At 39.8% G+C, this 17,913-nt stretch overlaps 1 protein-coding gene across 7 annotated transcripts in view; it reads right to left on the bottom strand.

The window, feature by feature from the left end:
* LOC131438683 (muscle calcium channel subunit alpha-1) overlaps positions 1-17,913 on the bottom strand; it is a 1,458,253-nt gene that overhangs the window by 95,378 nt on the left and 1,344,962 nt on the right. For all 7 annotated transcript variants that reach the window (XR_009230968.1, XM_058608861.1, XM_058608862.1 and 4 more), the window contains one exon: positions 8,951-9,084. Coding sequence is in view for 6 of the 7 variants with exons in the window: in XM_058608861.1 (XP_058464844.1) it covers positions 8,951-9,084 (134 nt within the window). In the remaining variant the exon portion in view is untranslated. The remainder of the gene's footprint in view (positions 1-8,950; positions 9,085-17,913) is intronic.

Below are 17,913 nucleotides of genomic sequence, written 5' to 3'. Positions count from 1 at the left end.
CGGCGGAATTATTTTTTACCAAGAATTGATCCACTGGTTTCCTATTCCATGTCGTAAAAGGCCACAAAAATAGGAACTCCTAAGTCAAGGTGTATTTCCGTGCCGATGGCTGAATGGCTGCAGGAGGTTAAACAATGCAGTCGTGAACGGAATATCTTGGGATTTTCCCTTACTGTGTTAAGCGAAGCTCTGGCACAGTGGACGACTTCTTTCTTCGCAACTCGTGGGATTTAAATGATTAAAACATTTAAAAAAATCCTTACATGGTTCGCTATAGGCGATTATAAGCCAATATATTTGGTTTCTTGTAGTTGTTGTACGATAGGTGCTGAAGGTGGAATGTTCGTTACTCTAATTGATAATGGTTAGAGTGGCGCAAATCAATCTTCAGCATAAACGTACAGCAACTATGAATCTATCCAGACTTCTGCAAGAAGGTAAGCTTCTATAGCTTTGGTTCAAGAACCATATTTCCAAAAGGGAAACTTCTACGTTGGAAAATTGTTAAACCCAGTCTTTGTTGCCTTCAACAAGAGCGGTATGACTAATCCACGTGAAATGCCTCGAGCATGCATACTTGCAAATAGTGCTCTCGATGTTTCTCGCATATCGGAGCTCACAACTCGGGATATTTGTGCTGTCACAGTTGGTATGACTGTTGATGGCATAGACAGGAAATATGTCTATTGTTCGGCATATTTACCGCATAACCAACCTTCGCCAAGCGATGACTTCAAAAAGGTTGTATCATACTGCTGCAAGAGTGATTTACCGCTTGTAATCGGCAGTGACATAAATGCTCACCATATCATTTGGGGCAGCACAGATATAAATTCGAGAGGCTCTGATATGATGGAATTTGCGAGCAGTACAAACCTGCACATAGTCAATGCAGGAAACCGTCCAACTTTTGCGAGATCTGGAAGAGAGGAGGTTTTGGACGTAACTCTCTGCTCTGATAGAATTGCGCATGAGTTGGTAAATTGGCTCGGCTCCGATGAGCTCGAACCTTCGTTGTCTGATCATAAGTACATATTCTTTGATCATTCAAACGTTAAATTCGATATTATCACATATCATAATCCCAAATCTACAAACTGGGACCTCTATGAAGAGGGCTTGGCGACTAGATTTTACGGGTACCAACCAACAATTGAAACCCCAATTGATTTGGAAAATGTTGTCGACGAGACAAACTCACTCATAGTTGCAGCATATGAAGAGGCTTGTCCACTTCGGATTGTGCGAGCTACTAGAGGAACTCTTTGGTGGAATGCTGAACTTGCTAGACAAAGGAAACTATGCAGAAGAGCTTGGAACCACCGACGCAGAGATGGGTCGGGGGCATTCGTGTCGGCTCGAAGGGCTTACAAAAATGCTCTTCGATCGTCTGAGCGAAGTGGTTGGAAAAGCCTCTGCACAAATGTCTCTAGTCTCAACGAGGCTAGCAGATTAAATAAGTTACTTTCGAAGTCTAAGGACTTTAATGTCAGTTTCTTAAGAACTTCAGATGGTGAACACTTGTCTGATGAAGGTGATGTACTTCACTATCTTTTTAACACTCACTTTCCAGGATGTATGGATCCATCACCGACAGCTCTTCCCGAGACTTTTTCAGGTAGTTACGATTCTTGGGCCCTTGCTCGAAGCGTTGTGACGATTGAATCGGTCAAATGGGCAGTTGAGAGTTTTGCTCCGTACAAGTCTCCTGGAAAGGATGGAGTTTTCCCAGTGTTACTGCAGAAAGGGTATGAACATTTCAAACATGTTTTGAAGAAAATACTTACTTTTAGTCTTGCGACTGGATATATTCCAAGAGCCTGGCAGGAAATAATTGTCAAATTTATTCCCAAAGGCGGTCGCGACACTTATGAGGAAGCGAAGAGTTTCAGGCCTATCAGTCTTAGCTCATTTCTTCTTAAAACAGTGGAACGCATAGTCGATCACTATATCAGGAATGTTAGTTTGGGCGTGCATCCGCTACATGGAATGCAACATGCTTACCAGCGTGGAAAGTCCACTACAACCCTGTTACATGATGTTGTGCACAATATTGAAAAAGCTTTCTCACAAAAGCAATCTTGCTTGGGAGTTTTCCTAGATATTGAAGGTGCCTTTGATAACGTGTCTTTCAATTCAATTCTGGAAGCAGCCCGTGGTCATGGCATACCTTCAAGTATCACAACTTGGATACACGCAATGCTTAGCAATCGACTTCTTTGTTCATCGCTTCGGCAAGCAGAGATTAGAAAACTGAGTGTCTGTGGGTGTCCTCAAGGTGGTGTACTATCCCCACTTTTATGGAACCTAGTCGCTGATGGTTTGTTGAGGAAACTTAATAACCTTGGATTTCCGACTTATGGTTTTGCCGACGATTATCATATATTGATGACCGGTATAAGCATTAACACTCTCTTTGATTTAATGCAGCAAGCCCTGCGATCTGTTGAACAATGGTGTTGTCAGGTTGGATTATCTGTAAATCCGGGCAAAACATCAATGGTGCTTTTCACTCATCGTAGGATAATCACAGGAGCTCGTCCGTTGCAGTTCTTTGGTTCAGGGGTCACTGTGGTCGATCAAGTTAAATACGTCGGGGTTATTCTTGACTCAAAACTGAATTGGTCTGCTCACATTGACTTCAGGATTAAAAGAGCTTGCATGGCTTTCGGCCAATGCAGACGAGCTTTCGGAAAATCATGGGGACTCAAACCCAGATATATTCACTGGATCTACACAACTATTGTTAGACCAATTTTATCATATGGATGTCTTGTATGGTGGCAGAAAGGAGAAGTCGCGACAGTTCAGTCAAAGCTAAATCATCTCCAAAGGATGGTCCTAATGGCGATGACAGGAGCATTCACGACAACTCCTACTGCTGCTCTAGAGGCGCTACTGTGCATTAAACCACTACATGTGTTCCTAAAACAAGAAGCATTATCTTGTGCATACCGTCTTAGGGTTACAGGGCTTTGGAACAGTAACCCATTAGATTATGCTACCAGCCACACTCGCTTGTGGTCTCAAATGGTTACGTGGGATGAGTATTTACTCGCTCCTAGTGACCTAACTCTCACATGCAGTTTTCCTTTCAAAACATTCAATGTGAGCTATCCTCTTCGTGAGGAATGGTTATCTGGTTGTCTGGAACGACAACTTGATGATTTGTTAGTTTGTTATACGGACGGTTCTCTGTTGAATGGTCGTGCTGGTGCTGGTGTCTACTGTCGTGAAATGAGGCTGGAGCAGTCTCATTCACTTGGTAGATACTGTACTGTGTTCCAAGCAGAAATCTACGCGATTCTGTGTGGAGTACAATCGGCACTTCAGCAGAGGATCTGTGGTAAACGTATTTATTTTTGTTCCGACAGTCAGGCAGCCTTAAAAGCACTCAGTTCGAATGACTCACGGTCTAATCTAGTGATCGCATGTCGAACTCAAATCGAGGACCTCAGCATTTCAAATGCTGTTTACTTCTTATGGGTACCCGGCCATTCTGGTATTACTGGAAATGAATGGGCTGATGAGTTGGCTAGAGCTGGTGCAACGAATGATTTCGTTGGTCCTGAACCAGCTTTACCACTTTCAACTAGTTGGATAAAGCACAAGATTCGTTCTTGGGCTGCATCCAAACATGCCAGCTACTGGCGCAGCTTGCAAACTTGCGCTCAGACAAAAGCATTTCTACCAGATTTAAATCTGAAAATGTCAAAGTGTCTACTGCATTTCTCCAAGCATCATTGCAGTATTCTGGTCAGAGCTCTGACTGGACATTGCAAACTCAATTATCACATGGCTACTATTCAACGTGCTGAGTATTATTCGTGTGATTTGTGTGAATGCGATTACGATACTTCATATCATCTGATATGTAACTGCCTCGCATTGACGCAGCTTCGTATCCGGGTTTTTGGTTCTCCATACATGGTTGAGTCTGTGTATGCGGAGCTAAAATTGAAGGATATTCTCTCGTTTCTCACCCAATGTGGTAAGGAGCTATAGTCAGAAGGATTCATCGTTCTTCATGGAGTGAATGAATCCTTTCTGTATTTACCTTAAATAGGGTTTAGCAGATTGTTTGGCATCCTTTAGGGGGTACCGAATTTACTTCTTCTCGTACATACTGCGAATCGTTCTGCATTCTTCCGGGAGTGCAGAATGGTGTTGCTTTTGTAAGATCTCTAAATCCTCTCGGGGGTTGGAGGTTTTATTAATAGCAGACTGTTCGGGACCTCTTAGAGATTCAGAATTTACTTCTGCTTCCACCAGATGTGATCCCCAGCAGATTGTTCGGCATCCCTTAGGGGTGCAGAATTTACTTCTGCTTTTATGTGTTTTTGTGTCGTCATTTTTTCCCATCCTCCTAGTCCAACCCTTACCATTTCCTTTCAATCCTTCCCTCTTATATATCGGGAAAATGATGCTAAAAACAAATTGATGGCAAGGCACAAATCTCCAAATATCAAGGGGAACGTGCCATTTGAGCCAATTTGTTCTGATTCCTGAACCGCTATCTCTATTCTAAGCACGTACAAAAAACTCAATCCAATCTGAAACGAAATCCGAAGAAATTTTGGTCTTTTGTTAATGGCAAACGCAAAGAAAACGGACTTCCTTCCAGCATGTTCCTTGGAAATGAAACATCGAACACTCTAAGAGGCACCTGCAACTTATTCGCACAACACTTTTCGAGAGTATTCAATACAGACTCGGCTAATTCAACTCAGGTGGAACGATGCCTTCAAAACGTTCCATGTAATGTGATAAATATTGCAAACATTCAAGTTGAAATCCTCAACATCAGCTGGGCTAGATGGAATTCCGTCTATTGTATTGAAAAGATGTTCAAGAGCATTGTGTGCGCGCCTCAAATTAATTTTCAACCAATCATTGTCGCAGTCACGGTTTCCTGCATGCTGGAAAAAATCGTACATGTTCCCGATCTTCAAAAAAGGAGACAAACAAAATGTTACAAATTACCGAGATATAACATCTCTCTGTGCCGGATCAAAGCTGTTGGAGATTTTAGTGGGGAACGTTTTATTTCGTGAAACAAAGACATATATCTCTAATGATCAGCATAGTTTTTATCCAAGCAGATCTACAATCACTAACTTGACACAATTTTGTTCCCTTTGTATTAAGAACATTGAAACTGGATCACAGATAGATACAATATATACCGACCTGAAAGCAGCGTTTGACTGTGTAGATCATACGCTCTTGATTGCGAAACTGGAGCGTCTAGGTGCATCGTCTAGTTTCTCTCAGTGGCTTAAATCATATCTCGTAGGCCGAGTTTTATCAGTGAAGCTAGGAAATGTCGAGTCACAAAGCTTCATTAATGAATCAGGTGTTCTTCAAGGAAGCAATCTCGGACAATTGCTGTTTTCATTATTTTTTAATGACATTTCTTTTGTCATTCCACCAGGATGCAGACTTATGTATGCGGACGATTTGAAACTGTTTCTTGTTATACAATCGACAGCTGATTGCATGCAACTTCAGCAGCACCTAAACAATGTTTGTGAATGGTGCAATCTCAACCTCTTAACTATAAGTGTGTCCAAATGCTCTGTGATTTCTTTCACACGCAAGAAAAGCCCGATAGTCTGGAACTACACTATTTCTGGGGAAACACTTGAAAGAGTAACTGTTTTCAAAGATCTGGGTGTGCTCCTTGATTCTCAGCTCTCCTTCAGACATCACTACTCGCATATAATAGCTCAGGCAAATAGAAACTTAGGTTTCATCATGAGGATCGCCAAAGAGTTTACTGATCCATACTGCTTGCGAGCGTTAGTACGGTCTACCCTTGATGCCGCAGTGCACATTTGGTGTCCTTACGCCAGTGTTTGGATCAATAGAATTGAAGCAGTACAATCACGATTCCTGCGGTTTGCTCTTAGAGCTCTGCCATGGCGTAATCCGTCAGAGCTTCCACCATACATTGAGCGCTGTCGTTTGCTCGACATGGACACACTAGATAAACGACGAAATATACTCAGAGCAGTGTTTATAGCGAAATTGCTGAATGGACAAATTGATGCTCCTGAGATTCTCTCGCAAATATGTAATATGTCCGTGTATGTATATGTCCCTCCAAGAACGCTAAGAGCGCGGAATTTCTTGCGACTTCACTTACGAAGAACGGAATATGGTCAGAACGAACCGATTAGGGCAATGTGCAATGTTTTCAATAGTGTGTACGACCTTTTTGACATTTGTGTATCTAGTGCTGTTTTCAAGAATAAGACTCAGATAGATTATAAGTAGAACTTAATTATTTTTTAGCACTGGACAATGTTTGTATCTTTATTCGTTAGGCTAATGTTTTTGAATTGTAATTATGTGAACAAATATGTAAAATGTTAAAAAGATGATGGAGTTTTACGCGCATTTGATGAATTTCAAATGGGCTTTTCCCACTCCATTAAAAACTCCACTGAGATCAATCCAGGTCAGATGGAAAGAAATAGATAAATAAATAAATAAATAAATTATTTATTCGATTATCACTATGGAATTTTTTTTAATTATTCGATTAGCTCAACTAGCTACTGACACCGCAGATGTGTCCAATGCTTTTTGTCGTGAATACGACTTACTTTACTATGGGGTGCCTTTTCAAAATTTACCCTCTGAGAGAGTGATAAGTTTTTGATCGTGAATATCTCTTGTTGTATCTAACGAATCAACATAATTTTTGCTACATGCCATCGGAAATATGATCACAATTTTATGATAAAATTTTCAGTTGTGTGACATAATCTCAAATAGTTCAAAATTAAACTTTTCTGAAAAGTTTGGTAGAAACGAGTGTCAAAGAGGAGGAAGAAGGCGCGTTTGCTTTTCTCGTATTTTGAAAGCTCATAGCTCAGTGATCTGTGAAAGGATTTATATAATCTAACTACCAATAGAATCGAAATTTTTCAACTTAAACGTGTATAGCAAAAGCATTGAAGTATTTCAATAGTACACTATTGAAAAACCTATCTCATTTGACCCATGTCAACACCAGCCAATCAGAACGCGTTCTGAGGAAGAGAACACAATATCTGCTGCTGTTCAACAAATTGTTCGAGAAAAATGTTCCGAAAAGTGGTGAATATCGTAGTGAGTTCCTCAATTTGGTCCTTCTGAATGCTAGAAACGAATCCCTACTATTGATAGTTGCTTTCAATAAATTATGCAAATCCGAAATGAAATAATCGACATTAAAATTCTGTATGCGGCTATTTTTATAGCAGTTTGGACCGCCCATTAGTGAAAAAGCTACAAACGAAATCACGTAAAAGAAAGCTCCTAACAAAAATTGAATCAGTTTGGATTCTATCGCCAATGCGAGCAGATGTATTTTGTGCCGTTTGCAAAGCTAGTTTCGCCTCCGACAAGAGCGATTACGTCACAGCTGCCAGTCATTTGCATGGGTGAAAAAGCAACTATGGAGAGCATTACACGAAATCAGCCGTTCTAATGGCTCTAAAAGTTTTCTAAAGAACTATTAGGATTTGTTGTTCGCAAATCGAAGGAAAATATCCTCAGTTTAGTGCAAATCTAGAACTGTTTGATTTGATTTGTGCACTTTTCGCTGTGTGAAATTCACAGTAATCTAGATCAAGTGAAGCCTTCTTTGTTTTTGCGAAAAATGTGGAAAAGGGGAATGCTTGCATAATTCATACAATTGATCAACTAATTGATATTCGGAAGTGTTAAGGAACATGTCAGTTGTTTTCGTATTCACGACATCCAGTTATGTCTCTGACATTACCCACCCGCCTTTTAGGCACCAAGTTAGAAGTGTCAACCCCATACATATTGTGTTTGAACTACTCGTAGCCTTTCGTTCCGCACACAACGGAGGGTATATCGCATCAAACGACAAAGTCAGACACTCAGTAGAGATCGAATTTTTCGTTACATTTTTAACCAACTCATGTATATGTTATTTGGCTTTAGTTGCCACATAATGTCTACTATAGCAAGTAGAAGGTCAAATAGAATTCATTTCTTTCTTCTGATCACGCTTATATCAGACTGCCTAGGGTACTGATTATATGAGACTGCCTAGGCTAGCTTTTCCGTTCTAAATTTATAACTGATTCAATCTAGAACCTATACCTATCCGTCTTTTCATTTCCTATCTTTCGTCTCTCCCAGTTAATGCTTGCCGAAAAGAACCAATCAAAATCGATATAGGGTGCAGAAGTGTTTCGTCCGATTTGCACTTCGAAGACTTCCTTGGATAAATTGTCTTGCATTCCTCGTTACGAGAATCGTTGTGCTCTCATCACCCTACATACTTCGCAAAACAGATGAGTACTCCTTTAACAACTGTTTGTTTTCCACACATTAAATGATAACATCGATTGCCCTATACTAATAGAAAGAATTAATTTTCACGTTCCGGGGAGACCATTGCAAACAACAGAATTTCTTCGTCGCTCATTTTATCGCACACAGTATGGCCAGAACAATCCAATGAATGATTGTTGTCATCGTTTCAGGAGCGTGTATCATGTAATTGATTTTAATATGAGCTAAGATACACTCAATATGAAAATATTAAGTTAACATAAGTGTGAAGCTATACAGTAATAGTCTGTGCGATAGGTTACTTTTAATCGAAGAAAACAAAGACAAAGATGAAAACAAAGATAAAGGTGATGAAGTAAAGTTATTTCGGTATCGGAAGTAATATCGGAATAAAAATCACTCGAGTTCTATGAGAAAGTATGACCATTGAATCTAAGTTTGTTGAATTTGATTGAATCGATTTACTCGTCCACTTACATCAGTTGATATTACTAAAAAAATGTCACTTCATTCAAAACTACATTACATCCTGGTAATATTTCAGCATTAGCTAGAACTCCAAGAAATCAACCAATTTTTCCGCAAAATCATATTTATGTGTATTAGAGATTAAGAAAGGAATTCTACTTACTCTTCCAACTAGGCTTTCAGCTGAACCAATTACTGCTACTGACTTTCCGTTTCGTTTTAATGAATCCGTTAGCGTAGGAAGATCCTTTTCAGTGCGCATACTGTTTTCATTTTTACCGCCACATCCATTGGATTCTGCAATGTGGTCATAATAAATCAAAATGTGAAAAACTATATACACATAAATTTTAATGACTACTAAGAAGATATGCTCGTTGTGTTATTCATTAAATAGCAGAGATATACTCTCAGTTATTCCAACGATTGATTTATAAATTAAAATGTGTAAGAAAGACTAAGGGGAGTTGTTGATAGATGCGTAAATTATATTGATTTAATCAAAACAAGAACAGACACGGGATGCGTTTTAATTAACCGACAGTTGTGTAAGAACTGATTTGTCTACTCTTTCGTCGGGGGGGATTTCCTCGGCCTCTGTGACATCACTTTTGATTCAGAAGTGTAAACGGCTTGAAGTGATCTCCAGATGTCGTCGTTCTTTTCAATCCTTTTATTTCGAAATCAAGCTGTTCGTATCGATCATTCGGTCGAAAACTCATTACGTAATTACTAAACCACAATCACTGACAATTTGGCATGGGTGGCCAAAAGGACTTATAACACATGCTTTACAACTGGTACTGAACAGTTTTTTTTGTTAGATATGTTAGAAAAGTAATTGCAGGTGTTTTTGTAATAAATGTGAGAATCATTCATATTACTGTTTGTGTAATCTACCCAAAACCCAGCACGGCTTAAATTTCAAATCGGTCAATCAAACTGGCTCTACAATATGTTCATTACAGCAGTTTAATATTCGGCATACAAATACAGTGTGCTTCCCAAACACACATAATTAAATTTCCTTCCGTTCCAAATGGCTTAGATCACTTAAGAAAAAAAGGCGGGTGTGTAATGTCATAGACATAACTGGATGTCATGAATACGAATAAAATTGACCCGCTTACTTCACACTTCCGAATATCAGTTAGTTTATCGATCGTGTGAATTGTACAATCATTCCCCTTCTTAACTTCTAGAATTTGAAACGATGCACCTACACTAAACTACGGATAAGTTACATTAAACATTTTGACACTTGGGCTAACAGAGACCATGTCCGAGGGTTTGACGACCCCTTCCTAGGTCACTGCGAGTTGTAGGGCTCGTCTGGGATGTGGTGGGGTTTGACAGTAGGCTCTGTTAAACTTCTATAAAAAGCTGAAGGTTTCCGCAAACAAGCTTCGGCCGCTCAAAGTGCACAAGCCCAATGTCCCGTGTCCCCACACCCTTCAAACTTTAAATTACTATCCCATCTATCCTAATATCAAGCCGTAATTCAAGGTGTCATGCGACCCGTGCTGAGGAATGAATGGTTTGAGGGCTAGAAAATTTCAAACCCCTAACGGAGCTTGGTGGGCACCTGGCGCCCCCCTCAAAATAGGGCTGTCTAATCCTATTCGGTCGAGGGAATCCGGGCGGGAGGATACTGAATAAACCCACTCGTAGGATCAAAAATGGAACCGATTAAACAAAAAACAAACAAGGAAGGAGAGGTGGAAAACCCCTTTGCGAGAAAGGGTTTGAGGAGATCTCTACCCGTTAAACCGGATGCAAAGGAGGAAGGAACAGTGGTAGCCGACGAAACGAGCGACAGTAAGGCACTCGTCGAATAAGTGGACCAACCAAAGACCCTGGAATCGGGATCTGGTGAAGCTCTATCGAGTATGACGGCAATAATAGAGTAGGTCGCTTTCACTAGCGAAAAAAGAAATAACAGCAAGGATCTCAAGCTGAACTTACTGAAGCTGAGAAAAGCAGTTAATGTTGCCATGAGGGACCAGTAGGCTGTAATATCCAGAACGGAGGGAGGCGAAAGGGTGAATAAGCACTCCCAAACTGCCCCATTCGCCTGAGAAGAGGACCTTAAGATACTCAGATAGTTACGTTCCAGCTATCAGTCATGGATGCTAATAAGGCCGTAATAGTGAATTAGCTAAAGGTTGGTTGGTCGGTTTGCCCAGTGACTGTATACCAATCGCCGGTGGTGGATACGTACTTCAGTTGCTTCACATGCAAAGGCCCAGACTGGAGCAACCTATGTAAGCTTTCACCACCGCAACGTTTACTTGTAACAAAACACCACGGTGTGTGATTTGCGCGAGCAAGAAGAAGGCTCAAACCCATGGCTGGGTTGTGGACAAATCCGGGTCAGCGGCCATCTGGACCACGGGTCATTATCCAATTAAGGAAGTGGTGACAACGCAAACAGAATTAGTATCCATTGCGAAGATAAATGGCGTATACTATTGCAGCTGCTACGCCCCAAAAAACGCGTTGAATAGTGCTTTTTGGACGGATATTGCTGACTATTTTCTTCGATTGACAGTACCTGCAGGGCTGTACAAGATTCTGGAAAGCTACTTTCAGAACCGGATATTACTCTACGAGACCGAGGAAGGCAGCAGTTCTATCACTATTTCTTCGCGTTTCGCCTTCGGCACATCAGTGTGTAACGTTCTCCCGGTGGTAACTATTAAATTCAAAGTCCAAAACGAATTCCGTACCGAAACACTCTTTGCTAAAATTTGGCTTAAGCGCCAAATCCATAAGGGATTTGCCAAATTTCCACCGCTAATTTTTATTTGCCCCACTATTCATCGGCCGTCGCAGGTTCGGACCGGTAGGTTCATCGAGGTTCGGTCTGGTTTTCGAAAAATTTAAACAACAACAAAAAAACCGGTTCTAACTTACATCATTCTATTTCCGGAAACTCTCTCGTCTTTTCCCGTTAACGAAAGTATTTTTTCATTTGGCTAATCAATCGTAATTCACTCGAGTTTGCTTACTAATTGGTCTACGCACATAAGAGCCATCACTCGCGAGTTTCTTCACAGCTTCCTTTTCAAACGCACATTCCCGTTCATGACACCGTGAGCGTCCGCTGCCGAAGCGATTTGCCTCGAACAGATAAAACCGACCTTCGAGGATGGTCGGTTTCGTTTTGTGATTGGTGCGTGGCTGCTCTGCGGACATAAAAGCAAAATTCTTAATAGTTCTTTCAAACTTTCTTACAATGAAAGTTGCAAGTGGCGACGACGACGTACGTTGGCTGCCTTCCTTTGAAGGCCGAGGAATCTGGCCGTTGGTTAGCGACCACGATTGGATGTGACTAGCAGGAGATCCCAACGCTGTCTGTTTGTCGAGCGACATGGTGGTTGGAGACGCTCTCTGACGAACTCGCCCAATGCTGCACTAGCTATCGTTGCTAACGGCTTCTGGTTTTTGTTGCTGGTTGCTTCTCGTCCAGTGGTTCAGGTTGGAATGACCGATACGATGCGAAACAGACTCTTATATACGCGCACTAGCCCTAATTCTACTACATGTAAGGTGAACCCGTAGACGAGAAAGTTTGATGGTGGTAGAATTGCACATATTCAATTCTTCTTATATTTTGATCGATGTTTTGACCGAACCTCTATAACCTTTTCAAGTGCTTAAAGCAGTTCATATTGAACTGCCATCTCATGCCTAGCAGTTCAACTTAAACCGCTAAGCAGACGCAAAGTTTGCACTATTTATGCAACCCTTAAATAATATAACACAGGTGTTATATTATTTCTGACGTCTTAGGCGTAAACGAATGATGGCTTATTACTGTTCTGTCACGCCCGAAGTCCCTCGGGGATCCATCCTCTGCCCGCTCCAGTGGAATATAATGTACGATGGCGTACTGAGGTTGAGGCTCCCCCCGGGCGTCAAGATAGTCGGTTGCGTAGCAGGAAACTGCAACTAGCACATCATAAAACAGATATGATGGTGGTAAACAACAGATAATAGAGCAAGAGCCGTCAGCACATGCTAGTGATTGCATGATCCCTTCTAAGAGATCCCTGAAGTAATTGGGAGTGATGCTTGACGACAAGCTCAGTTTCGTCAAGCACGTGGAATATGCCTGTAAACGTGCTTTAATGGCGATTGCGACGCTCTCGCGAATGATGGCCAACAGCTCGCTGGTGCGTTCCAGCAAAGACAGGTTACGGGCAGGAGTGGCAGTTTCTATCCTCAGGTACGGCAGCCCGGTATGGGTGTCGACACTCCGTGTGTAACACAACGTACAATTGTTGATGAGTACGCACAGACTGATATGACTTCGCGTGATCAGTGCGTACCGTGCGGTATCTGGAGACGCCTATTGAACTGCTCATCAAGGAGAACGCGGAGTGCTACGACATGCGAAGAGACAGGATCGTCCGTAGGACTGCCAACGCAGCCTCCCTACGCGAGTGGCAAAGGAAATGGGACAGCTCAAAAAAGGGCAGGTGGACACATCGACTTATTCCAAAAGTCTCCGGATGGATCGACAAACCCAAAGGCGAAGTAAACTTTGGTATGACGCAGATCCTCATAGGTCACGGTTGTTTTAGGTGGTACCTATACAATTTCAGCCACGCGGCATCTCCTGCTTACACTGGCTCCCCAAATGAGCTTGAGACGGCAAAAGACGTCCTGTTTACCTGTCTCCGCTTTGCTACACAAAGGAATGGTCTACTGGATGTAAGTGGCAGAGAAACAACCAGAGAGCCTAGTCCAGAGAATGTGTCACAGTGAGGAGAATTGGAACCCAGTGTCGATCGCGACTTCCCAGATCGTTCCCAGTTCCGGGGAAACTACCATCGTTAGGGAGCTTTTCTGTCGATGTAGGCTAGATCCATCGTCGGAGATTAACCGACTAGTTCGTGAGTAGGCCAGCCTTGGGTCGTCGATGCGCCAGCGAACCGGAAGCCATGTTCCAACCGGAAACGTCGAACCGACCTCAACATCCTGATGGTCGATCCCCTGGAGCGAAACTAGTGACTCAAAGTCGAGAGATAAATGGTCTAAAAGTAAGAAAGAACGATGCAAACGTCCAAGGTGATGCATAATGACGACAAGGGTGCTTTGAGCACCCTTAGCCTTCCATATTGAATTATATTAAAAGATGTTATTAATGATATTAAAAGATGTTATTCCAACACATTATTGCCGTAGAATGGTAGATTCAATATGACCAATACTTTGCTTCTCGTCACTGCAATCAAATACTAATAGATTGTTCATACGAAAAAGTTTTTATTTTGCTTCTTGGGAGATTTGTATTAAATTTAAGAAATCTGTATCACATCTGCATTCTGTATGCGTATGTAAAAATCTGTATAATACAGATAAATCTGTATAAATGGCATATCTGGTGGGTAGTTCCAATTATACAGTGGTAGTCCTGTGAAAATGTCCCACATTTTTTTTTTCATAAATACGTTTATTTCTTAAGGCAGTTTACATAAGTTTTTCTTCGCCGTAGTATCACTTTTACATAATATTCTTATCCTAATTTAATTCTAACATAGTCACAACGTTTTGAATTTATTAAAACATATTCTCTTATAGCTTAAATATCATCTTAGGTAACTCGTCATTAATTATGAAATCTACTCGGAAATATTATTTGAACCAAACGATTAACTTCTATAAATTATAAAATAAGCTGTTATTTTCAGACATTTTGTTGATAAATTCATAAACTGTTTCGAGTTTGTTTGTATCATTACATAATTTTTATTCTAATTTAGCTATTGGTTAAACTAATGGACGCAGCTGGGATCAAAACTAAGTCTTAAAAGGGGCCTTTATTAAATTGAAACTCCAATTTTCTTTATGAAATGATAAATAAGTTTCATGTATGAAAGGTCACGACAAGCAAGAATGTCTCGAACTGGGATATTGGATAGTCTACCTTGGGTACGCAAAGAATTTATTAGTTGAGATCTGACATCACGATACTCCACGCATGTCCAAACGACATGATCAATATCCCGATAACCTTCTCCGCAAGCACAATGATTAGTCTCGGAGAGCCCAATTCGAAGGAGATGTGCATCTAACGCGTAGTGATTGGACATGAGTCTGGACATCACACGAATGAAATCCCTACTAACATCCAGTCCCCTGAACCATGCCTTTGTCGATATTTTCGGAATAATTGAGTGCATCCACCGACCCAGATCATCTCTAACCCAAGAAGCTTGCCAGCTGGCAAGTGTTCTTTGGCGAGACGAGCTATAGAATTCGTTGAAAGAAATCGGTCGCTCATAAATTTCACCCTCAATAGCACCACGTTTGGCTAAAATATCGGCTCTTTCATTGCCAGGAATGGAGCAATGAGCTGGGATCCAAAAATGTCCCACATTGCGTATATGCATTTCACCTTGTAAAACAACATTCTGACAGAATTAAATATTACAAAATTTTATACATATTATTTGTAATAAAATAATGGTAGTAGATACTGATATGATCGGCGTAGGTATAGCGTTCACAACCTCACAACCAATTATATGCTTCCAATGAAGAAAAAAATAATTGATATGAAGGAATGATATATATATATATATATATATATATATATATATATATATATATATATATATATATATATATATATATATATATATATATATATATATATATATATATATATATATATATATATATATATATATATAAATAATGAATGAATAAATAAATTTTATAAAACTAGTCATATGGTATATATGAACCTATTTAAATAAATTCGAAGTGAATATAATATGCGCTTCATAAATTGTTTCAATGTATGTTGTACGGATATCTAGTAATGGTTATAAGACGCGCCAATAAATTTGACTCACACTGGAAATTTCATTCGTTATATGGAAATCCTGTAAAAATAACGTTAAGAAGAGTTTTATGTTTCATAAGATTGTCTCATATATTTGACATGATGTTGAACACATCTTGTAACTATGACTGAATATCATATAATGTGAAAAAGAAAATTTAGCTCAGTGTGTATATATATATATATATATATATATATATATATATATATATATATATATATATATATATATATATATATATATATATATATATATATATATATATATATATATATATATATATATATATATATATATATATATATATATATATATATATATATATATATATATATATATATATATATATATACGCGGAATTTTCGAGATATGATTTTTTTAAATGTCGCGTTTCCAATACTACGCAATATTCAATACGCACGCGTGGAGCGTACCGCAGCGCAATTCGCTCGTATACGGGCTTAACTAGTCGAAACATGTCGCGCCACAGATCGATTCCTAACTTTGTCAGTTTATTGTTAGCAACGTTTCAGGCAGCCAGAGATGTCCATATTCTCTGTGTGACGAAGGGCAAGTAAAATTTCTTCCCTCGCACTGACAACTTCAACGAGAGCTCATCTGTTTCACATATATATACCACTGTTGTATAAAGTGTGCACGCATCATGAGTGCGTTTGTTTATTTCCTTTTACCTCTTCCACTGAATCGCACCAAAGTGCTAGAGCATTAGCTAATAAATTCTCCGAGGTGGATGCAGATACTTTCACAGAGGTGTAAACGCCGGTGAGCACTCTGCTGTATAGTTTGCGTAGAAGAAGCGTGGACACGCAAAATCAGCAAAATAAAACAATTTATCGTAAAATTTTCGGTTCTCCTTGCAAATTTTTCATAGCAAGGCCAGATCTACTCTCTATTAATTGAAATTCACAGAAGTGTTCGTTCACCATCACGCGCCAGTGGTCACTTGGGTGTATTTAGACGAGAGCGCGTGTGAGCGATTCATGCGAAGAGAATGTGTTTCACTCGCGCCAGTTGCTTTAACCACAAGCACTTACTCAAATGCTGTCTATTCAACACTGAGGAGAAGTGCGCTTTCCTCTTTGTGCGATGTTTCGTTTTTTGCATCCTCGGTGTGGACAAGAATCACATTTTTCGAAACGATTTTTAAGAAAGTTCTCTGCTATTACATAATCTTCTGAACATTTGTATATGACTGAAATATTGGGTAGAGAAGATGCTTTCCTAACCCACTCGTACAATTCATTCGCGGTCGAAATTTGACAATCATTGATCATCAAACTTGCGTGACGTGCCATTCTTTTGATAGTTCCTCACGCACCGTCGCATGGCCCCTTTCCATGAGCTGTTGCGTGAAAATTCCACTGTGCAATACAATGAAAATCATGCTCGTGATGAAAAATATTCGCAAAGTGTTTTACATTTTTGAATTGCTGAGGAGCGCCGTCAGAAAAATAGATGCACTTGCGTATATGTGGATAGTATTGTGAAAAATATTGATTAGGAGCCTCGAGAAAAACATACACAGCTATTGCGTCATGTTTCTTGCAGCCAGAAATAATTACTAATGTTTTATGATCGATTTTGCTGTTCATTTTATAATAGAAAACAATGGGGTATATAGTCGCTTGGTCGTTGTTTCAATGAAAGCCAGTTATGGCGTTTTGAATAACGAAGGCGTAATTTTCCGCAAAATCGCAAATTATTAACCCATTGTTTGTGCGTGACTTTTTTACTTAATTATTTTTGAAAACTACGGGAAATTTTCTTTGACATCTGATCATTAGTTGGGCATTTTTTACATTGCCCAAAAAAGCATTTTTCACACTCATTCTTTCCGATTCAGTGCATCTTTAGCATGAAATTTTTGTTTCAATTCGGTAAGATAACCGGAAGGCAAATATGGTTCATTGTAAAAGGCAATCAATATTTTAAAATTTGAGAAATGCAATGTTATAATTTAAGTAAATGTAAGAATTACTTCTGTATAGTCGCTGAATATAGACACATTGTCATCACTGTCATCAGTCTTAGAGGATTCAGAATATGTGATCATTATTGCATCAGTAGAATTTTCCCTCACAGTTGAACAGTGAAAATTTAATCATTTTCGCAAATTTTCCAAAATTGTATGTCATCATTATTTCAATACTCACGTAAACCCTCTGTCCCAATTTTATTCGCTTTCTGCCTACACGATGCACACAAAACATCATTTGCCTGCAAAAAATCGAATTTCTCAAGAAGG

This window comes from Malaya genurostris, chromosome 3, assembly GCF_030247185.1.
Source record: "Malaya genurostris strain Urasoe2022 chromosome 3, Malgen_1.1, whole genome shotgun sequence".
NCBI classification, from domain to species: domain Eukaryota; kingdom Metazoa; phylum Arthropoda; class Insecta; order Diptera; family Culicidae; genus Malaya; species Malaya genurostris.
The sequence above is the reverse complement of the archived record's forward strand: the minus strand, read 5'-3'. Positions and strand labels throughout refer to the sequence as shown.